The 24,109-nt window shown below is 36.3% G+C and overlaps 1 protein-coding gene across 2 annotated transcripts in view; it reads left to right on the forward strand.

The window, feature by feature from the left end:
- BMPR2 (bone morphogenetic protein receptor type 2) overlaps positions 1–24,109 on the forward strand; it is a 225,700-nt gene that overhangs the window by 169,620 nt on the left and 31,971 nt on the right. For both annotated transcript variants that reach the window (XM_072617306.1, XM_072617307.1), the window contains exons 4-7: positions 8,369–8,479; positions 11,373–11,464; positions 19,938–20,168; positions 21,278–21,392. In XM_072617306.1, the coding sequence (XP_072473407.1) occupies positions 8,369–8,479; positions 11,373–11,464; positions 19,938–20,168; positions 21,278–21,392 (549 nt within the window). The remainder of the gene's footprint in view (positions 1–8,368; positions 8,480–11,372; positions 11,465–19,937; positions 20,169–21,277; positions 21,393–24,109) is intronic.

Genomic DNA, 24,109 nt, shown 5'->3' on the forward strand with positions numbered 1-24,109 from the left:
ATATGTTCAAATACGTATCAGCTAAATTCCTTCCTATCATGTGAAATGTAAATATTTCATTTTTAATGAAGATATCTATAACCGTAGCCAGCATTTTTATATTGCGCAGTTTGTAAAGCACTGTACTTACATTATCTTGATTCTCACAGTGCATCTGTGAGGTAGGTGCTATTATTATCCCCATTTTACAGGTAGAACAGCTGAGACTCAGAGAAGTTCAGTGACTTGTGCAGGATCATACAGCTTGTGAGTGTCTGAGGTGGGATTTGGACTCAAGTCTTTCTGAGTCTTAAGACCAGTGTTCTTAGCCACCTACAGATTCCCAGGGCCTAGGATACCTTTGCCTTCTGTCATGCTCAAGGCATGGAAACTTTGCAGCCACCTGAAGCTCTCGGATTCTTCTAGACATCTCTACCCCTCTATCCCTTTCCAGCTGTACACAGCTGCCTGACACCCTGGGACAATTCCACCTCAGAACAAATCCCTGTGGATAATGATAACCTACTGAACTCATTCCTCAGTGATGAACAAACTTCCATCCCATTCATACCCAACCCCATCCTAGTGATTCTGAACTCCAGGTTGTCTGTGGTGTAACTCTGTTCCCCTGACTGCTCCTTTATTTCCCTCACCCTCAACTTAGCTCACCCTAAAAAGCTACCCAGCCACCCAAATGTACAAAAATATTTGTATCATCTCTTTTTGTGATGGTGAAGAATCGGAAACTGAGGGGATGCCCATCTATTAGGGAATGGCTGAACATGTTATTGTAAACGAATGGTGGAATGAATACTCTTGTTCTGTAAAAAATTATGAAGGGGGTGGTTTCAGAAAAGCCTGGGCTGACTTACATGAACTGATGCAAAGTGAAGTGAACAGACAGAAGAACAATGTACATAGTAACAGCAATATTGTAATGATGATCACTTGTGACTTTACAAGCCTGATCAATGCAATAAAGATCCATGACAGTTCTAAAGGACTTAGAATAAAAAATGCTATCCACCAGGTAGAGAACTGATAGACTCTGAGTGCAAATTGAAGCATATTTTTCCTTAATTTTTTTTTTTACTTTTTTTCTCAACGTGGCTAAAATGGAAATGTGTTTTTCACACTTCAAAGATATAGTATTCCTTGCCTTTTCAATGGATGAATTTGAAACTGAAAATAAAAATTAAATTGAATTTTAAAAGCTACCAGTCCTGCTACTGAAATCTGTACTCCAATGATAACAAACTGGATTTCATCATTAACCTTCTTTTGCGTTCTCACTTCCTTCATCTTCTAGCGCTTACTGAGACCTATCTTCTTGATGATACAGCTTCCCTTTTCACGTATACTTCAGCCCCCATCTCAAACCTCCTCCCCCCACACACATTCATTGGTCTTGATTGAGGAATTAGATTATTCCTTGCTTCCTATTATTACTTACAAGCTCTCCTTCTACCACCATCACTCAGCAGCTTCCTCCTCCTTTCAGCTTCATTCAATACATTTTTATCACCCAGTCAAGTTCCAGTCACTGTTACCTACAGTCTCTCTGCTTTCTTTCTCAATGAGTTCAGTGCCTGACTAACATTTCTCTCCCCTTCAATTCCTGTCTTCTTACTCGGAGTCTTCAGAATATATGTTGATACTCACTCAGATACACTAATCTATCAATTTTTCAGCTTACTTATTTCCTATGACCTACTCTTTTATCCCACCATAGATAATAATAGCTAATGTCTTTATAGCACTTACTTTGGCCAGGCACTATGCTAAATGCTTTGCTATTACCTCATTTAACCCTCGTAACAACCTTAGGAGGTAGTTGCTGTTATTATCCCCATTTTACAGATGAGGAAACTGAGGCAAACAAAAGTTAAGTGACTTAGGGGAGGAGAGAAGGGGAGAAAATATAAAACTTATGGAAGTAATTGTAGAAAACTGAAAACAAATAAATTAATAAAATAATAACAACAACCAAAGTTCTAGTTAGAGTTAGAAGACTCATTGATATGACAATGGGCAAGTCCAATAATCTCCCTTTCTCAAGCTCTTTGTTTTTATTTGTTTTGGTCTCAGTCTGATTTCGTTAGGTCTGGGAACTCTCAGTGTGAAAACACTCTCCAGAGTCAGATCAGCCAGTTATTTGTGATTTATAGTCTTAGAGGATTGCCTAGAAAATAGAAAATTTTAAAATGTTTTTATTCTTAAAAACTAATTGCGTTCAATTGACAAACATTTAATGTCTCTCTTTCTCATCTCCCTCCCCTCCCCACTGTTGGAAAACAACATGTCAAATAAATGCAAACCAAAAAGGAAAACAGGATATTTAACATATTGCATAACCAAGAAATATATTATCATACTGGTCATGTGCAAAAAATGTGTGTATCATTCTGCATATTTAGTTCATCCTTTATCTGTCAGGAGGTGGGGAACATTCTTCATCTTCAGTCCTTTGAAGTCATGGTTGATCATTCCATTTTTCAAAATTGTTTGTTTTTGTAATGTTATTATTGTTATGATAACAATTGTTCTCCTGGTTCTGCTCAGTTCACTCTGCCTCAGTTCATATGGGTCTTCCCAGGTTTCTCTGAAACTATCCCCTTCTTCATTTGTATATGGATATAATATGATATTATTTTGATGCAAAAAAGTAACATTGAGAGTTTAGATGGCTTGTCCATGGTCACTCAGCCAGTACGTGTCAGAGGCAGGATTTGAACTCATCTTTCTGACTTCAAGATCAGACATCTAGCCAGTTAGATTGTGTAGCTCTATGGCATAGTGGATAAAGTGCTGGCCTTGGTGGTCAGGAGATTGTACCTCAGACCTTTGCTGGGTTATCATTTAACCTCGCAACCTCAGTTTTCTCTTCTATAGAATGGGGATAGTCACACCTATGTCATGGGGTTGTTGTGAGGAACGAATGAAATCACATGTAAAGTGTTTTTTAAGCTTTGAAGCTCTATGTAAATAATAATAAAATTATTTATCTTTGGTTACGATGTCAAAAAAAAAGTTAAGTGACTTGCCCAGAGTCGCACAGCTACCGTCTGAGGTGGGATTTGACTTCCTGACTCTAGATTGTTGCTGTTTTCTTCTTGTTGTTGTTTCTTATTCATTTTTCAGTTGTATTCAACTCTTTATGACACCATTTAAGATTTTCTTGGCAAAGATACTGGACGGCTTTGCCATTTCCTTCAATTCATTTTACGAATGAGGAAGCCGAGGCAAACAAGGTTAAGTGATTTGTTCAGGCTCACACAGCTGTTAAGTGTCTAAGACTGGATTTGAACTCAGGTCTTCCAGACTCTAGGACCAGCACCCAATTCACCACACTACCTGGCTCTCTCTTAGTACCTTAGCTCTTGCCATCCTGTGGTGTTCCACCTCTGATAAATTCCTTTATCAGATCATGATCTGTTGTATTCTACCTATCTCTCTGCCTTGTTCTTCATCCTTACTATGACCTCTGATCCCTTCCACTCAACAGTTCTTTCCCTGACAGTCACCCCTGCAGTGGTTATACTCTACCTATGTTGTCTTCTCCTAAGTCCCTTGCCCCTTTATTGTGTGGAAGATGTTACCCTTCCAAACCCCAACCTTGCCTTCACTTCTCATGTGCTACTGAACAAAGCTGGAGAAAATCATGCTGACTGAGTCAGCTACAAATTAATGTTACATAATCTAAACAGGGCCATAACCTAAAAGGGCCCTAAACAGGGCCCTTTTACACTCCCTTAATCAGTTCACTTTCTCACTCACCACTGTGATTTTTCCATACCTTGTAATTCTCTCTCATATCTCCTACAGCTCCCTGTCCCCACACCTGAGAGGTGAGAACTTTGCCTCATATTTCACTGAAAAAATTAGACCATTAACATATATCTCCCTCTTCTACCCTTTTCCTCAACTCATATCATTGTGCCACTATCTCATTCCGCTTCCATTTCACATGAATAAGTAGTCTTGGTCCTTAGAATCAGTTCACTATCAAAGTGGACACAGCACTGGGCCTGTAGTTAGCAAGACCTGAGTTAAAATCTGACCTCAGACACTTCCTAGATGTGTGACCCTGGACAAGTCACTTGACTTCACTTTTCCTCATTCTTCAACTGTAAAATGGTGATTTTTTGTTGTAAGGATCAAATGAGATAATATTTGTAAAGTACTTAATCCAGTCCCTAGCACATAGTAGGCACTAGAGAAATGTTAGGTTTCATTATTGTTGTTGCTATTGCCAAAGCAAACTGCTCTCCATGCCCAAATTCCATTGCGTCTTCTTCAGCAGAATCTCCCTTCTCTTATCCCCATTTTCTCACTGATCACACTCTTCACTTCAGTGGCATTGACCTCCTTCTAGGTCCTTAAACAGGGAGCATTGCCTTCCCTCAGTTCTGAGCATTTTCCTATTTTTCCTGTTGTACATATTTGTTTGCTTATTCTCACCCCCATTAGATTGTGAGCTCCTTGAGGGCAGAGCCTGTTTTTTGCCTCAATTTATCCCTAGTGCTCAGCATAATGTGGGGCACATAGTAGGTATTTGAATGTTTAGTGGTTGATCAAACTCCTTCAGAAGGTAGTCTGTGTTAGGTACCTCTACTTTATTGCCACTCACTTTCTTTTTAACCCTAACCCTTTCATATCCAAAATGCCAAATTCTATTTCTTCTTTCACAATGTCTTCCATGTATAGATCCTTCTCTTTTCTGACACAGCTGCTTACCCTGATGGAGACCTTTATCACCTCACACCTGAACTCTTTTCAGTAACCTACTATTTGGTCTGCCTACTGCAAGTCTCTCTCAACTCCTGCGTATTTTTGACTCAACTGTTAAATTGATCTTCCTAAAACAAAGTTCTGATGATATCACCTCTCCATTCCCAACCTATTCAGTAAACTCCAGTGGCTCCTTGTTACCTCCAGTATCAAATGTGAAATTCTGTGTGGCTTTCATAGTCCTTCATCATGGACCTTGCTGTCCCTCAAACACACCTCTCTTATCTCCTGACTATTTTTCTTGACTGTCCCCTCGAGTCTGTTATCTTTCTCTCCTTGTCTTTGCCTCCTAACTTTCCTTCAGGTTTCGGCTATAGTCTTATCTTTTGCAAGAAGCCTTTTCCAGTTTTCTTTTCTCTTACTGCCTTCCTTCTGAGGTTATTTCCCTTCTCCCAATTATCTTGCATGTATTTTGTTTGTACGTAGTTGTTTGCAAATTGTCTCCCTTATTAACTGTGAACTCTTAGATCAGAGACTTTTTTTTTTGCCCTTCTTTGTATCCTCGGTGCTTAGAACAATGCCTGGCCTGTAATAAGTAGGTGCTTAATAAATGCTAATTGACTGACTTTACCACCTAGCTACTTAGCATAAATCTTGATTGTTCAGTATTGTAGGTTAGGAGAAAAGGGGAAAAATTCTTTAAAAACACTTGTGTAGAAACACTGCCTAGAAATTATTTTCATAGGAAGAAGTTAAACAAAAACTAAGATGTTCTATTTTTGGTCTATGTATTATAATGTTTTCATTTAGACTAGAAAGGCATATCAGTGGAGACACTTCTAATTCTGACTTTTTTAGAGGTCAGATCTCATTCATTTGGAACTGGGAGTAATAAATTATTTGATTTTTATGGAGGAAAAGAAACCATGTAAGAATAGTTCTCCTGGGTCAGACCCCATGATTTGTCGATTCTAATATTTGGTTTCTGACAGTAACGCGAAGGAATGCGTTTTTGGAAGAATATGGTTATGTTTCCTGAAATTAGCCTCAAAATTGTTTCTTCCTTTGTGAATTTTCATGATGTCATTCTTTGCAAATCTGTCCCAAGTTATTAACTTTTTCAAATCAAAGATTAGAGAAATTAAAGATTACTTAGCATCATAAGATTTAAATCTAGAACAGATCTTAGAGATAATGTTTCCAACTTTTAGGTAACAAATTGTACAAACTTAATCTTCCCACTCGTTGACCCATTTGTGGTGCTAGAGAACTCCCCCCCCCCTTATTAACATATAAGCCCTTTAATGAGTATCATCATCTCCAGGAATTTGAATTGGTCATCAATTGTCCTTGGTTAACCACTTTTCATATTTATGCCGTTCCAGAATACAATGGGGTGGAGAAAAATGTTTTAATAATTTCTTGGAGAGGAAGTTATGACAACTTTTTGAATAATATTTTATTTTTTCATGATTACATATAAAAACAATATTTAGCATTTATTTTTAACAATTTTGTGTTAAAAATTCTCTTACTCCCTTATCCCTCCCTGAGGTGGTAAGCAATTTAATATGGGTTGTACGTATGCAATCAGGTAAAACATACTTCTGTATTAGTCGTACATAGACCAAAAGAAAACACACACATACACACACAAAAGTGAAAAATGGTATTCTTCAATATGCATTCAGTCCATCAGTTCCTTCTCTGGAGGTGGATAGTGTTTTTCATCATGCATCCTTTGGAATTGTCTTGGATCAAGTCAATTGTAGTTGCTTGTGACACAGTGTTGCTGTTACTCTCTATGCACATTATTCTTTTGGTTCTTCTCACTTACTTTTGCATCAGTTCGTGTAAGCCTTTCCAGGTTTTTTTCTGAAATCAGCCTGCTCGTCATTTCTTATAGTACCATACTGTCCCATTACAATCATATACCACAGGTTGTTCAGCCAGTCCCCAATTAATGGGCATCCCTTCAATTTCTAGTTCTTTGCACCACAAAACAAGCTGCTATAATTATTTTTGTACAAATAGGTCCTCCCTCTACCTTTTGTAAAAATCTGTTTTACAGACCTAGTATTGGTATTGCAAAGGGGTATGCACAATTTGATAGCCCTTTGAGCATAGTTCCAAATTGCTCTTCAGAAGGATTAAATCAGTTCACAACTCCACCAATAGTGCATTAACGTACTGGTTTTCCCACACTCCCTCCAACATTTATCATTTTCCCTTTCTATCCCATTAGCCAATTTGATAGGTGTAAGGTGGTATCTGAGTTGTTTTAATTTCCATTTCTTTTATAAGTAGTGATTTAGAGCATTTTTATATGACCATAGATAGGTTTGATTTCTTCTTCTGAAAACTACCTATTCATATCCTTTGTCTATTTATCAATTGAGAAATGACTTGTATTCTTATAAATTTGACTCAGTTCTCTACATATTTGAGAAATAAGGCTAATATCTCTAATATTAGAGATACTTGCTGTAAAAATTGTTTCCTAGCTTTGTTTTCCTTCTAATTTTGGTTGCATTGGTTTTGTTTGTACAAAACCCTTTTAATTTAATATAATCAAAATTATCCATTTTACATCTTGTAATGCTCTCTCTCTTATTCCATTATAAATTATTCCTGCTCTATAGATCTGACAGGTAAACCATTCCTTGCTGTCCTAATTTGCTTATAGTATCACCCTTTATATCTAAATGATAAATCTATTTTGACCTTGTTTTGGTAAATGATGTAAGATGTGGTCTCTTCCTGGTTTTTACCAGACTGCAGAAACCAGCAGTTTTTGTCAAATAGTGAAGTGAGTTCTTGTCTCAAAAGTTTGGGTGACAGAGAACTTTTAAAAGGTAAAACATGAAAGTAATTATCACGACTGTCATGCAATTCATGGTATTATGGCAAAAGAACACTGGATTGAAGTTAAGCAGACTTGTCTTGTAATTGTGTCTCTGTTCGTTGTGTAATCTTGGCCAATTCCAAATCTAAGTTTTGACATCTGTATAATAAAGGAGTTAGGTTAAATGATCACTAAGAATCCTTTTATCTCATTCTGTGATCTTATGATTCTAAACCCCAGTTTCAAAGCAGACACTTATGGAAGATTTACTCCCTGGGATTATGATAACCATTAAATGATCATGTTATATATGTATGATTGCCGTTAATGCCGCTTCCAACATTAAATTGATTTCACTTGAATTTCCTAGTCATTTCTGTAGTTCACACCTCACCAACTTCCTCTCAAATAAAATTGTTATTAGGTGATAATTGCATATGTGTTTTTGATGTAATTTTGCATGCTATACCTGATTTTTTATTACCTAGAACTTTATCTAACATTTGTCAGTATTCCAATCCTTTACAATATGATTTATGGTAAGGTTTTTAAAATGTCTTTTATCACTTATTTATTGGTTTTTCACTTATTTACTTTTGTCTTTATGTTTTTTAATGTCATATAAAGTCATGATTTTTTTAATAAAGTAATTGATTTTTCTCATAATTATTTTTGTTCTTATAGGTTTTAAATGTAATTTGAGAACAATAACTTGATTGATTTTTCACTTAATTTTTTAAAAAGATTTTGGTACTCTATAAGACTATATCTTTTAAAATAGGGTATAACTGTTTCTAATTTGTTTTCTTTCAGGTCCTCCTCATTCATTTCACCGAGATGAGACAATAGTAATTGCCTTTGCATCAGTCTCTGTATTAGCTGTTTTGATAGCCGCCCTGTTCTTTGGATATAGGATGCTGGCAGGTAAAATTTCAGTTACTTTTAATTAATCTTTTGTTGACACCCACCACTACTCAACAAATATTTACTAAGTTCCTAACATATGCAAGACACTTAATTAGGAACTAGGAATTTATTAACAAAATTAAACATGCCCTGACCCTCATGGAGCTTACATTCTAATCCTGTGCATGCCTTGGAGTTAAGGGCATGATGGGGGATGAGAACATGTACAGAGATAAGGTGATACCAAATAATTAGGAGGGAAGGAGAAGCATTGCCAACTTAAGGGTGAGACGGACTTATTGCTCAGATCCAAAACCATGTCAGGAATTTGCAGAGCTCAATCCAGGGCGTACAGTTTTTTGCCCTGGATCAGACCACTTTGGGAGTAATGAAAGCTTGCAGATCCCTAGCCTAAGCTTTTCCTGAGAGCCTGGAACAATATAGCATTCTAGAAAGTAGCAGCAGAAGTAGCCCAGATATTTCCTAGAAATATGAAGAGCATGGCCCTAACATAAAGTCCAAGTCAGGAAGTAGGTTGGAAGAATGAGCAAACAAAAAAAGAACCTACCATAAAATACTATGATGGTGACAGGAATGCTTAAGGTGAAAACTTAGAAGAGAAGGACTTGAAATTGTGTACAAGCAAAGCCTCAAAATAAAACACAGCCTGGGCACAAATCAATCAAAATTCCTGGAAGAAGTTTACAAAGGAAGAAATTAACAAAGTGTATATATACATATATACACACATACATACATATACATACATATATATGTTTCTATAAATGAAGTGAGAGTACTAGAGGAAAAAAATAAGAGATATGGAGGAAAAAATTAGAAAGAAGATTAACAGTTTGGCACAAGAATTATAAAACCTTACCCAAGGAAAAAACTCCCTGAAAATTAGAATGGATCAAATAAGAGCGAGTTATTTTATAAGACAACAAGAAATATGAAAACAAATTCTAAAGACTGATAAAATAGAAGACACAAATTGTCTCAGCAAAACAACTGACCTGGAAAACAGATGGAGGGGAAAACTTAATAATCATTGGACTACCTGAAAACCATAACCAAAAAATGAGCCTAGACATTCTATTTCAAGAAATCTTAAAAGAAAATTACCCAGGTCTCTGAGAACCAGAAGGCAAAGTAAAAAAATTGACTCCATCAGTCACCTCCTAAAACAAACAAAAACAAACCCCAAATGAAAACTCTCAAGATTGCAGTAACTAAAATCCAGAACTCCCATATCAAAGAAAAGTACTGCAAGCAACCAGAAAACAAATTCAACTGCCATACAAGATTTCACACAGTTTTGTAGCCTTCACTTTATAGGAGTGGAAATCTTTTAATATGATATTACAGGAGGCAAAGGAATTTAGGCTTATATCCAGAAAAATCGCATGTAATCCTACAAGGTAAGAGAAATAAACCTTTAATGAGAGAGAAGACTTCTAACCATTTCTGATGAAAAAAATTGCACTATGAAGTGCAAACATATGTCAAGAGAAACATAAAATGAACAAATAAAACAAACAAAATGAAACAAAATAAACAAATAGTCATAAAGGACTAAAGAAAAAGACTACACTGATTACATTCTCATATGGAGAGATGATGTGTGTCTCTTCAACTCTACCCTCATCGTAGGTTATAGTGGAATTCTGATTAGATGCCCTGGAAGCATGATATCTTATCTTCAATACCTTGATGATCTTAAAAGCAGAATGGAAAAGGAGGGAAAGGGGAACATAATAGAGAAAGGGGGAGGAAGATTAGGGGAAATTATTTCACATAATGAGTGTGCAAATAGATATCCTTACAAACAAGAAAGAAGGGATATGAGGAGTGACTGATTTTTGAACCTTACTCTAATCTGAATTGACCAAAGGAGAAAATAATATAATTATGTTATATAAATTGATAGAATACTATTGTGCTTTTAAAAAGTGATGAAGGGAATAGTTTTAGAGGAATCTGAGAACATTTTTATGAAATAATGCAAATTGAATTGAACAGAACCATGAGAACAATATTGTAAAGACAATTCTGAAAGACTTAGGAATCCTGCTCAGAATAATAATCAACTTTGATTCCAGAAGATTAATGATGAAATATGCTATCCACATCCTTTTTTAAGGAAAAGTCTCAAGAATACAAAATGAAACATTTTTTAAAAAACAAACTCAATGTAAAATTTGTTTTGCTTGCCTATACATGTTTGTAACAGTGATTTTATTTTCCTTTTTTTAAAAAAATGGGGAAGTGCTTTTGATGAAGGGAAAGAGATTTTGCTGATTAAAAAAATTAATTTAAAAGGAAATAATTTCTTGTTGATTCCTTAATTTAAAAAGTTGCTACCTATCTCATAGATAGAGGAGTTTCAGGCCTTTGCTAATTTAGATTCATTATGTGGACCCAACTCAATTCACTTTGATAAGGATTTTTTAAGCAATTATTGCATACCAAGCACTGTAGTAGTCACTAGGATAGTGACTCTCCCCCAAACTCCTTCTAATACCTTTAAAAAATGACTCTAAACAAATTCTAGAGCACCAGAAGCCAAAGCTAAAGGGTCTCTGATCTCCTGGAGCTTATATTACTAAGAATTTAAGTTTATTTGAGTTTCATATTACAATCTTTTGGGAGAACCAGTTTGCTAGAACTGAACTCACATAGAAACCACCCATTATTTACAAAGTCTATTGTTGTGATAAGTAGTTTGTACATTAAGGAATTTCTTATATTAAACCTTTTGGGCAGCATCCCTTTGCCCAACTATGTATTAGCTCTCATTTTTGTTTCTGTGGAGTTTATTAAAGACACCCTTCCCTGACCACCCTCCCCCTTTAAAAAATGACAGATGTGTTGTTTTAGGTATTAATAGAACTCCTGCATTTGCCTACAGGGGATCGTAAGCAAGGTCTTCACAGTATGAACATGATGGAAGCAGCAGCCTCTGAGCCTTCTCTGGATCTAGATAATCTAAAACTTCTGGAGGTAAGAATGTTGTTAAGGTCATCCTTTCACTCAACATATTCTCTCTAAGAAAAAAAGACAGATCCTAATGTCCTTTTCATTTTATTGCATCTTGCATATAGGCATAAAGAGAAATTTCACCTTTTCTGAAAAGTGTTTTCTGATTGTGCCAACTCAGAATGGTCTCTTTATCTTGTGAATTCTTATAGCAATTATTGTTTATACCATTTGTTTTTAATTATTTATTATCTTTTGTTGATCATGTTTTCATCTGCACATGATTTCTCTATGCATGTATATTCTAATCAACTTGAAGGTAGAAGGGAAGATGGGAGAGAGGGAGAGATTAAAAAAAATCAAAACACTAAGTACTAGAGATGCGCAAGCAAACACAACAGACCCTCCCTTATGTTCTCATGGGGGAATGACAACACAGAAAGGGAAGTTAGAAAAGGGATAAAGGTATACATGTTTTGCAGCATGGTATAAAGAATTACCCAGAGTTGGGCAACACAGGTTAGGGCTAGGGAGAAGGATGATGAGGCTGATAGTTAAAGTTAATGGCTCTTTTCCAATAAGATCTCTCATCTGTACAATGAATTCAAGATTCCTTGAAAATTATAAACACAATGATAACCTTGTTCAGTAGCCCTCTAATCATAAACATGAAGTAAGGCATAAAGCAGTGAGATATATGCTCACCAAAAGTGTACACCATTGTGATAGAGGAGCTTAAACATGGAGTTCAAGTACAAGAGAAATTTCCTGTTCATGGTGAGGATTCCCAGTTAATCCTATTTGCAGATGACATTGTATTGGTTATATCAACAGTGCAGAGCTTTCTGAATGAGATCTGTAAGTGCTCTAAAGAGTATGTCCTTGAGACTGAGTCAAGATGGCAGAGTAAAGACAGGGATTCACCTGAGTTCTCCCCCAAACTCCTTCTAATACCTTTAAAAAATGACTCTAAACAAATTCTAGAGCACCAGAAACCACAGAAAGACAGAGTGAAACAAATTTTCAATGCAAGACAACATGGAAGGGCTGTTGGACCAGGGTGAGAGAGCAGTGAAGGCTGTGCACAGACCGGGCCCCAGTAAACTAGGAGCAGGCTTGGGGCAACTGAATCAATAAGAAACATTGAGTGTTTCCAGATGCCTCAGCCCACAAACACCAAAAACAACTTAGAAGGTCAACAGGAAAGATTTGTTGCACCTGAGTGAGAGTGGAGTGCAATACAACACAGACTATGACAGCACAGCCTTAGCCATAGCAAATCAGGAGCAGGTTGTCACTGAAGCAGCAGCTGCTGCTTCCAGAGCTCTCAGCCCACAGATGGTAAGGGGTTTGAACAACTGGTCAGAAGGAGATTACAGGGGTCTTTTTTCTAGCACTGAAGCAGGACTCTGTTGCTTTGCCATACTCTGATCCAGATCACAGTCCTAGGTGACAGTCCCAGGGCAAACAGAGAGCGCTAGCATAGAAGACCTTGTAGCCACAATGGAGGGAGGACTTTTCCTCACAATTTCAGAGCAGAAAAGAGTGCTTGTGGTCACTCATGGACCAGAGCGTAGGCCAGGAAAGGAATAAACACCTTTCCTTAGATCATACCACCTTGAAAGAACTGAAAACTTACAGGTTCCTGGAAGCATCTCTGGAAAACAGCTGCAGTAAAACCCCAGGTGCTCTGGACGGTGTGCCTTCCACCCTGAAAACAGAACCCTACATTAACAAGAGGTTAAAAGTCAAGTAATGGGCTAGAAAAATGAGCAAACAACAAAAAAAGCCAACCTCTAACTATAAAAAGTTACTATGGTGACAAAGAAGATCAAAACACCCTCTCAGAAGAAGACAACAAAGTCAAAGCTCCTACATCCAAAGCCTCCAAGGAAAATATGAAATAGTCTCAGGCCATGGAAGAGCTCAAAAAGGATTTTGAATATCAAGTAAAAGAAGTAGAGGAAAAATTGGGAAGAGAAATGAGAGTAATGCAAAAAAATCATGAAAAATGAATCAACATCTTGCTAAAGAAGATCCATAAAAATGCTGAAGAAAATAACACCTTTAAAAATAGACTAATCCAAATGGCAAAAGAGGTCCAAAAAACCAATGAGGAGAAGAATGCCTTAAAAAGCACAATTGGCCAGGTGGAAAAATCTCACTGAATGAAATGATTCCTTAAAAATTAGAATGAAGCAAATGGAAGGTAATGACTTTATGAGAAATCAGGAAACAATAAAACAAAATCAAAAGAATGAAAAAATAGAGGACAATGTGAACTATCTCATTGGAAAAACAACTCACCTGGAAAATAGATCCGTGAGAGATAATTTTAAAATTACTAGACTTCCTGAAAGTCATGATTTAAAAAAAAGAGCCTAGATATCATCTTTCAAGAAATTATCAAACTGCCCTGATATTCTAGAACCAGAGGGTAAAATAGAAATTGAAAGAATCTATCAATCACCTCCCAAAAGAGATCCCAAAATGAAAACTCCCAGGAATATTGTAGCCAAATTCCAGAGTTCTCAGATCAAGGAGAAAAATATTGTAAGCTGTCAGAAAGAAATAATTCAAGTATCATAGAACCATATTCATGATAACATAAGATTTAGCAGCTTCTACATTAAAGATCAGAGGGCCTGGAATATTATATTCTGGAGGACAAAGGAGTGAGGATTACAACCAAGAATCACCTACTCAGCAAAGTTGAATATAATCCTTTGAAGGGAAAGTGGACATTGGATGAGATAGAAGACTTTTAAGCATTCTTGATGAAAATACCAGTGCTGGATAGAAAATTTGACTTTTAAATACAAGACTCAAGAGAAGCATAAAAAAGGTAAGCAGAAAGGGAAATCATAAGGGACTTAATAAGTTTAAACTGTTTACATTGCTACATGGGAAGATGATATTTGTAACTCTTAAGAACATTTTCATTAAGGTAGTTAGAAGGAGTATATGTACACACAAGGCACAGTGAGTTGAATATGAAGGAATGGTATCTAAAAATAAAATTAAGGGGTGAGAGAGGAATGTACTAGGAGAAAGAGAAAGGCAGAGGTAGAATGGGGTAAATTATCTCACATAGAAGAGGTAAGAAAAAGTTTTTACAGTGGAGGGGAAGAACAGAGAGGTGAGAGAAAGTGAGTGAACCTTACTCTTATCAGAGTTGACTCAGAGAGGAAATAACATACATACTCACTTGGGTATGAAAATCTGTCTTGCCCGACAGGAAAGCTGGAGGGGAATGGGAGAAGAGAAAGGGGTGGAGGTGATAGAAGGGAGGGCAGATTGGGAGAGGGGTATTCAGAAGCAAAACACTTTTGAGGAGGGACAGGATGAAAGGAGAGAGAAAATAGATTAAATGGGGAGGGAATTGAATCAGGGGAAATACAGTTAGCAATGTAACTGTGAAAAAAAGTTTGAAGCCAGTTTCTCTGATGAAGGCTTCATTTCTCAAACATATAGAGAACTGACTCAAATTTATTAAAGTAAGAGCCATACCCTAAATCATAAATGGTTGAAAAAATTGATCAGTTTTCAGATGAAGTAATCAAAACTCTCTATAGCCATATGAAAAAATATCCTGACTCACTTGTTTGCTTGCTGTCCTTCATCTTTGAAGAGGACCAAAATGACATCACCATGATAAAGTGAAATTTCAGTGTGTCCAACTGTGGCTGATCACACCAGTAAGAGCTCAGAATGCTCTACCGCAGGTTGAGCACAGATAGTCCGTGTGAACATTTGGGGTGGATATCCCAAATTTGCACATCCTGCATTTCTTTGTGCTGTCTTAATTCTGCTTTGCTGAAAGAGCACAGCACCCTTTCTGATGTGGGCACACCATGCTGAGCAGTCCTATGCCAGTGTCTCCCATGTTGCCCAGTCAAATCCAAAGTTCTTGAGAGAGATCTTGAGAGTATACTGGTATTATCTCTTCTGACCACCATGTGATTGCCTGCCCCATGCAAGTTCTCCATAAAATAGTCTTTTTGGCAAGAGTACATTTTGCATTCAAACACCATGACCAGCCCTTCGGAGTTACGCTCTCTGAAGCATAGTTTGAATGCGTTTCAGCTCGAGCAAGGACTTCAGTGTCTGGTACCTTATCATTGCCAGGTGATCCTCAGAATCTTCCTAAGACAATTCAAATGGAAATGATTCAGTTTCCTGGCATGCTGCTGATAGATTGTCCATGTTTCACAGGCATACAACAAGAGGTCAGCACAACAGCTCTGTATTCCTTCACTTTGGTAGTCAGTCTAACACCTCTTCTCTCCCAAACGTTTGTTTGGAGCCTCTCAAACACTGAGGTAGCATCAACCTCATTATCAATGTGTACCTCTCTGAAAAGTACACTACCAAGGTAAGTGAACTTATCCACAGCATTCAAAACTTCTCCATTTGTTGTAACTGATGGTTCCATGTATGGATGGTGTGGTGGTGGATGATGGAGCACCTGTGTTTTCTTGGTGTTAATTATTAGGCCAAAATTAGCACAGGAAGCAGAGAATTGATCCATACTTTGTTGCATCTCAGCTTCAGAGGCTGCATTGAGTGCACAGTCATCTATAAACAGAAATTCAAGGACCAACACTCCTTCCACATTGGTCTTGGCTTGTAGCCTTTTCAAATTGAAGAACTTGCCATCAGTACAGTAGTTGACCTTGATGTCGTGTTCATCCTCGTTGAAAGCATTTGTCATCATGGCTGAAAACATCATGCTAAAAAGCATGAGAGCAAGCACACAGTCCTATTTCACTCCATTGGTGACTGGGAAGGCAGGAGAGCTTTGTCCATTATCCAGAACCCGGGCAAACATGCCATCATGAAATTGACATACAATACTGATGAACTTCTCTGAGAAACCAAATTTTGACATAATTTTCCATAAGCCCTCATGACTAACAGTGTCAGAGGCCTTGGTCAGATTTGCAAATGTTGCGTACAGACCTCTGTTCTGCTCCTGGCATTTCTCCTGGAGTTGTTGGACAGCAAACACCATATTGACTGTTCTTTGGCCCTTTCTGAAGCCACACTGACTCTCAGGTATGTGCCCATCTTCCAGGTGAAGGATCAGCCTATTAAGGAGGACTCTAGCAAGAATTTTGCCAGCAGTGACTAAGAGACCCCATTGTGATTGTTATAGGACAATCTATTCTCTTTACCTTTATTGAGATGGACAATGGAGGCATCCTTGAGCTCCTGGGGAATAACCTGCTCTTGCCATATAACATGGAAAATTTTAGTCAGTTTTTGTATGAGCAGTGGTCCCCCTACCTTGTAAATCTCATCTGGAATAGAATCAGCATCTGGTAGTGTAGTGTGTGTTGAGGGAGGACTAATACCTTTGGTGTGATTGCTACCAAGTCCACCTTTGGTGTCCACTTATTCCACCTAACTCTCACCTGTGGCTCCAAGAAGCTACAGCATGCACAGCGACCACACCCTAGTAAACCATTTCAGCAGATGGCCAAAGTAGGTTGAAGCCCAAGGGGTCTTAAACTCTCACTATTGACTGGAAAAATGCAAATTAAAACACTTCTGAAGTATTACTTCATACCAATTAGATTGGTAATAGGACAGAAGAGGTAAATTACAAATGATGGTGGGGAAAAATGAGACATTAATGCACTGTTGGTGGAGTTGTGAACTGATTCAACCATTCTGTAGAACAATTTGGAACTATTCCCAAAGAACTACAAAACCATGAATACCCTTTGAATGAATAGTATCATTACTAGGTCTGTGTCCCAAAAGAGATTAAAAAGAAAAGGAAAGGGGCAAAGAATTAGAAATTGAGGGAATGCCCATCAGTTGGGAATGGTTGAACAGATTGTGGTATATGATTATGATGGAATACCATTGTATTATAAGAAATGATGAGTAGTATGCTCTCAGAAAAAACTGCATGGACTGATGTAGTGTAAAATGTATTGTGTACAAAATAACAGCAATATGGTAAGATGACCAGATGTGAATACTTGACTGTTCTCAGCGATACAGTGATCCAAGACAACTCTGAAGGACTTATGATGAAAAATGCTATCCATTCCCAGAGAAAGAATTGATGGAATCAGAGTACAAATTAAAGCGTATTTTTAAACTTTCTTTATTTTTCTTGAGGTTTTTTTTTTAGTTTATGTTTTTTTCCCCCACATGACTATTATGTATGTTTTGTATAACTGCACATATATAACTTGTATCAAATTGCTTGCCTTCTCAATGGGGGACCAGGGAGAGAACAGAGAGAGAAGAAGGGAGAGAATTTGGAACTCAAAGTTTTAAAAACAAATGTTAAAAATTGTTTTTACATGTAACTAGGAAAAAATAAAATACTAAACAAAAAAAAGAGTATGTATGTCCCTACCATCCACACAGGCAAAGTAAGTGGATGAAAAATGTCTGTACTCCATATTATGATATATTATTGCATACGTAGCCTATAACATTTGTGGGGCAGTAGACATACTTAAAACAGATGATACAAATGGACTGAGTATTGGGTAAAGAGAAAAGAAGAGGAAATCAGGGTGGATTGCCTTGGGGAAATTGTATATTCTTTTTCTGATCCTAGTCTTCTCCCAAGACTCATCATTTTAATTTCAGCATTATACTGGCATTGTTGTGTCACTCCCACGGAGGACAATAGAGGCTCATAGTAGGTGTGAACAGACTATATCAATAAGGAACCTTGGAAAAATAGGAGTAAAAAGTGTTATGAAAGAAATGTATGATAGGAAGAAAAAATGGTCTGGCCCCATGGCAAAGATTTGGGATAACAGGTGAACAAGAAAGCAAGAAGGGATTACCATCTGCTTTGTTGTGGAGAACATACAAATTGATAAGATCATTGATTTGATTAACCTACCATGACATACTTGGGACTTGGCAAATACAATCACAAAACTTTATGGAAATAATTGATACAGTATTGAGTGTTAATGGTTGGGCCATATCAGTATCCTAAAAAAATCATGAAAACTACCTAATTCAGCTTAAGATTTAGTGATATACCATTCCAGTTTGCTCCCCAAAGCAGCAATGATCAAAACTGTTTTATACCAAATTAAAAAAGAGAAAAGTCACATCAGTGGACTAGACTAGATAAAGCAACTCAACACAGTAGCTTAGAGTTTTGTAAACCTCAAAACCTAATTACCAGGCAAAGATACTATTTCTTTTTTGCAAGAATTTGTAGGAAACCTGGAAAAGTTGGCAAACTCTAGGGTTAACCTTGCATCTTACACCATACCTCAGTAAGCTCCTAATGGATATTTGACCTGAATATGAAAGTTCTGCCATTTTTAAAAATCAGGAGGAATAAAGAAGTACATGTCATAACTAGAGGAAGAATGCTTACCAGATAAGGCATAGAGATGATCACAAAAGATAAATTGGGCAATTTAAATTCCCCCCAAAATTTTAAACCATGATAGATACTGTGATTACCTTTATAATCTAGAAAGGTGGAATGAGGAAGAGAATGAATGTTTATATAGTGCCTAATATGTACCAGGCACATTTCTAAGCATTTTTTACAAATACTATCTCATGTTATAGGAGAATGTAATACTCAGATGAAACATTAGTATATAAGAGAAATATAAGTGAGCAAAGCAATAGGTGAAGTGTGAGCAAAGAAATTTCTAAGTGGGAATAAGCAACATTTATTATATATTGTCTTAAAACAGTATTGAGTACTTTTATTTGTTGCATGTATTTTTAATCATCTTTTCAATTTTTATTTATAAAAGCAGTGTTTCAATTCTTCCTTTATACAATAAGATACTTTTGATCCATTGTTTGAGATGTTAGTCTAAGTAACTAAATATGTATTTATTTATTCTAAATAGCTAAATATGTATTAACTAACACTATCATTTTTAACCCTTTCTATCATTATTAAAAATGAAAGCATGTATTTAAATATTTCATGATATTGAATACCCATGTATGTATCCTCCATAGGATATTTCCCAGTAGTTAAAAAATTTTTAGTAAGTGTCAAACATTAATGTTTTCGAATAGATATTTATAAAAGCATTTTTTAACTTTGTTAAGAATAGTAAAATAGTAAAATTATATTGTTAAAACACTTTCTTTGATAATTAGTTTTACAGCACCAGAGGAAAATATTCACTATAAACCTATGAAATAGACTGTCTTACAAATAAAAACAAAATAGTTATGGCTAATGTCTGTTATGCAAGACTATGGTACAGTTCAGTTGTAAAACATACAGTTTTTAAGCATTTAATAATATCCTATGTGATAACAGATTCTGTGAAAATCACTTAGCTTATTCTCCATTAGTTTTTAATTGACATTTTAGTTGGCTGCTTACTTATTACATATCATTAAGCTAAGCAGGAATAAGAGACCCATTTATTCAAATGTGTGATTCTTACAACTGGGTGAACTTAATTATTCAGTTATCATGTACTCTATTTGAATTACTGCCATGATTTTACTTACATGTTTGCAGCTGATTGGTCGGGGACGATATGGAGCAGTGTATAAAGGTTCCTTGGATGAGCGTCCAGTAGCTGTAAAAGTTTTTTCTTTTGCCAATCGTCAAAACTTTATCAATGAGAGGAACATTTATCGAATTCCTCTTATGGACCATGATAACATTGCTCGCTTCATTGTTGGAGATGAAAGATTCACTGCTGATGCACGAATGGAGTATTTGTTGGTGATGGAATATTACCCCAATGTAAGTACTTTTTAAAAAATGGAACTAGAAAGTCCTTTTTTTCTTTTTTTGGAAAGTCCTTTTCTTAAGGCACAAGGAGACTATCAATTTCAGAATTACACACACAGATTTTACTAATTGTCTTAAAATAATTCAAAAAATTATTCTGTATAGATGGAATAGAAAATATCGATTATTTGATTAATCCGCCATACTATGTGCTTATATCAAAGAGATTATAGCAAAGGTACTTTTTTGTATTTGAAGAATAGTAATATGAAACAAGTAAAATTCCAAATTAAATCTTTGTAAAAGAGATATTGATAAGATAATACATGAGCCAAAAGACTCATTACAACATTCTTTGTAATAGACCAAATAAGTCTTAAAGGAACTCATCTTATAGAATGAATTATGGATTTTGAATTCTAGAAGATATCTTAGATACCAGTGATATGAGACATAATTTAAATGCCAAAGAATATAATCTTTTAGGTACCTTTCTTCAAGATCCTACAGGCTCCCACCATAATTTTCGCTTCTTTTTTTTTTTTCATTTTTCTGATCAGTATGATGAGTGTGATTTATTTTCATCCTTGCCTGGCTTTTGTGGTTGATTAGCCATTGAAGTGGAATACATTTTTCTCCTTTTTGTTTCTGAGTCTGTTGAAAACAGTCATTTATGTGAAAAATAAATGCAGTACACATGCGTCAGTCAAAAAGGAAATAAAATATTTCAGGAAGCTACTTCCCATTTCTTTGGTCACTTTTTCCATTAGCATCTTTTTTGGATTACCATTATAATATGGTTTTAGAAATGGTTCAATACAGACAACAAAACCTCATTCCCAGTGTTTCTGTATGATCTTTTGTAATAGGCTCTTCAACTTCCATTCCTTTATGATGATAGAGCTTTATTTCTGAAAGAAATCTCTAAGAAGAAATGCTTCTTTATCCTTTATGTTATAAAATATAGTCTTCTTAGCTTTTCAGATGTTCTGTTGCAATGATTTTGAGGTAAAATACTGACAAAATCAAATCTAGAAACACTACTTGAGGCAGATCTTTTAAAATCAGTGTTTATTTGTGGTATCATAACTGATTTTACTGTTTCTGTTTTTTTAATTAAGGGTTCTTTGTGCAAGTATTTGAGTCTTCATACCAGTGATTGGGTAAGCTCTTGTCGTTTGGCACATTCTGTTACCAGAGGCCTGGCATACCTTCACACAGAATTACCACGAGGAGGTAAGATAAGGAATGGACATGGTTTTAGAGAAACAAAAATTCTAAATCACAGTTCTCAAATAAACTAAAAGAATATTTTTTGAAAGACAATGCAAATTTAACCATGTGATGAGATATTTTTGATGTAATTGTTTCTACAAGTTTAGTACTCTTAAAACACAGTCGAGCCATATATTATGTGAATCTCCAAATAAAAATTCACATTCAAGTTGTTCACATTTTGCTTGCGGAGGGGGAAGTAGGAGATGGGGGAAGAAAAAGAATTCTAACAAAACAGGAATAGAGGATACACGTTTGTACCAGACAGACGACCAGCCTTGGACTTTGGAAGACCCAAGGTCAGTCTTAAGTTCTGCATCTGACCCACACTCATGTCACCGTGGCCAGTGGCCCAGGCAGCTTTATAGCTGCAGGTGAGTTTATAGTTGGCCTCAGTGGAGGGAGATTCCACAGAGGAGTTCTCTTTCCAGGAGAAATCCCAGGTAGGAAGGGTAGGGGGAAGAATAATACCACTGTGATTGCTTTCTGATTCCTTCCAGATTCTAAACCCTTCTGAGTAGTAGAAAGAACCATGGTCTTTGCTGGTGGGGTTCAGTTATAGGTATTTTTCTGGCTCTTCTTGCTCTGCTGACCTCACTTTGCATCTCATCACATAGATCATTCCCTTTTTTTTTGTATTCTTCATAAACATTTTTCACAGCTCAATAATATTGCATTGCATTGATATGTCCTGATTTATTTGTTCAACCACTCAGAATATTGTCAGCAGATTTTTTTGCTATAATATGTCAAGCAGCTGTGAATATTTTTTCTAAAGATGGGGCCTCTTTTCCTTTTAGTTATATCTTTAGTAAACAGTGCAGCAGTAGAGACCCAGGATCAACGAGTATGTTGAATTTTGTAATTGTTATTTTGCATTTTTTGTAGGGAAATCAATAGCTCCACAAACAATATAATAGATAATGACTGTTAATTCCAGGTGATGTTTTTATGAAAAAGACAGTGTGTTTTCTTGATGACTTTTACCTTAAGATTTTAATGAAAAAAAATTGTGGGTTTTTTTTAATGGTTAAGTAGTAATGAATCCAATATCTGGGGGTTAGACATCTTTATCTTCCAGCTGCTCCAAAATCATCATTAATATATTTCTGGAAAAAATAATACACAGCAAAGAAGAAATGGAATTATATAGTATCATGTATTATAGCCTACATAATTCCCCAGAGGTGTTCTAGGATCTTTTGTTGAATTCCTGTTTAATTTTTAGCCGAGTTCATTGTCTCTCTGCATCGTTGGTCCAACTAAGTGGGCTCTATTTATACCCAAGATGAGCCTCCTTTATAGTTTTCTTAGCATAATCCAAACAATAGACATTCTTTATCTCCCTAGTTTTTCCAGTATGTTTAGTTAGGCCTAAGTCTTCTTAGACCTGATAAAATCATCACAGTAATCACCTAAAGAACTTCTGGAGGACCTCACCATCTAAGATAGAGGGATAGACAGAAATATGATGCACATATGTTCTATGTTATATCTGCACACGTGTATATGCGCATACATAATTTATATACTTGACGGTTTCTTCATAAATGAAACTTTTTATAGGTACGAAAAGGGTAACTTTAGGAATTTTTTCTTATAGTTTATCTTTTAATCAAGTTTTGTAACCCATATGCCATGTGAAAACATGTTAATATCACCTACTTCATTTTTTCTTCAATTTCTGTGGCACCCTTAATCCTGAAAAATAAAGGTTTGAATGTACAGTTTTTAAAATCAGATACATAGAAGAAGGTGTAAAAGTTGCTAGGGAGCAGTATAGTCACTTATTCTTACAGGAAAAATAAATAATATGTCTGCAAAAAGAGATTTGAAAGCAAAATATTAAAGAGACAATACATTAAGTTTTACACTAGAATCCAGGTAAGTTTTTAACCAAAGTCCATTGAGAGAGAAGAATTTAGTCTATGCAGTGGTTGTTTGCCCAGCATCTTCTCCTCTCTCTGTCCATAGAAGCCAGGTCATTGTGAGGTTACCCTTGTGGGGTAGAATTTAGAATCTGGAGGGAATCCGAAAGCAGACATATTGTATTATTCTTCTCCTTCTCCCTAGAAGAAATATGGCAGCTTGTCCCATGTGGGTTAGCATTCTGTGAAACCACTTCAGTGACACCTATGCTAACAAAAGAGGCCCCTACCATAGTGGACCCCTGACCATACCCAAAGCAAATAGAAGTCATTCATGACCCTTCTGTGGGGCTTGTTTGGGTGCAAGAGTCTGGTGCCTGCCTCTGCCTCTGTGTCCACAGCACTGGATCTTACAGTCTTGACAAGTATTTGAGTGGACTTACTGGGGAACATGTATAGTTTGATGTTTACTGTGGTATTTGAGGTTAACAGTTAATAGGCTTTTTTGCTTGTTGACCTGAGATACAAAATATACTAAAGTTCTCAGGCTGTGAACTTCTTCAACTTGACTCTCTCCACACCTCAGGACATTTCATTCTGTGTTTTGGTATCAAGACAGAACCCATACCTGTGATTTCATTGGCGTAGGGAGCTCCTTGGGGAGGAACCTTCTCTCAGTGTAGGTCAACACTTTCTTTTTCAGCACCTCATAGACTAGAGTATTAAGAATTTAAGGGACTCACCCAAGGTTTCACTTAAAATTCATCTTTCTGAATTTTATACTTTGTCTTGGTATTTTCCTAGGTCCTC

This window comes from Notamacropus eugenii, chromosome 6, assembly GCF_028372415.1.
Source record: "Notamacropus eugenii isolate mMacEug1 chromosome 6, mMacEug1.pri_v2, whole genome shotgun sequence".
In the NCBI taxonomy this organism is placed as follows: domain Eukaryota; kingdom Metazoa; phylum Chordata; class Mammalia; order Diprotodontia; family Macropodidae; genus Notamacropus; species Notamacropus eugenii.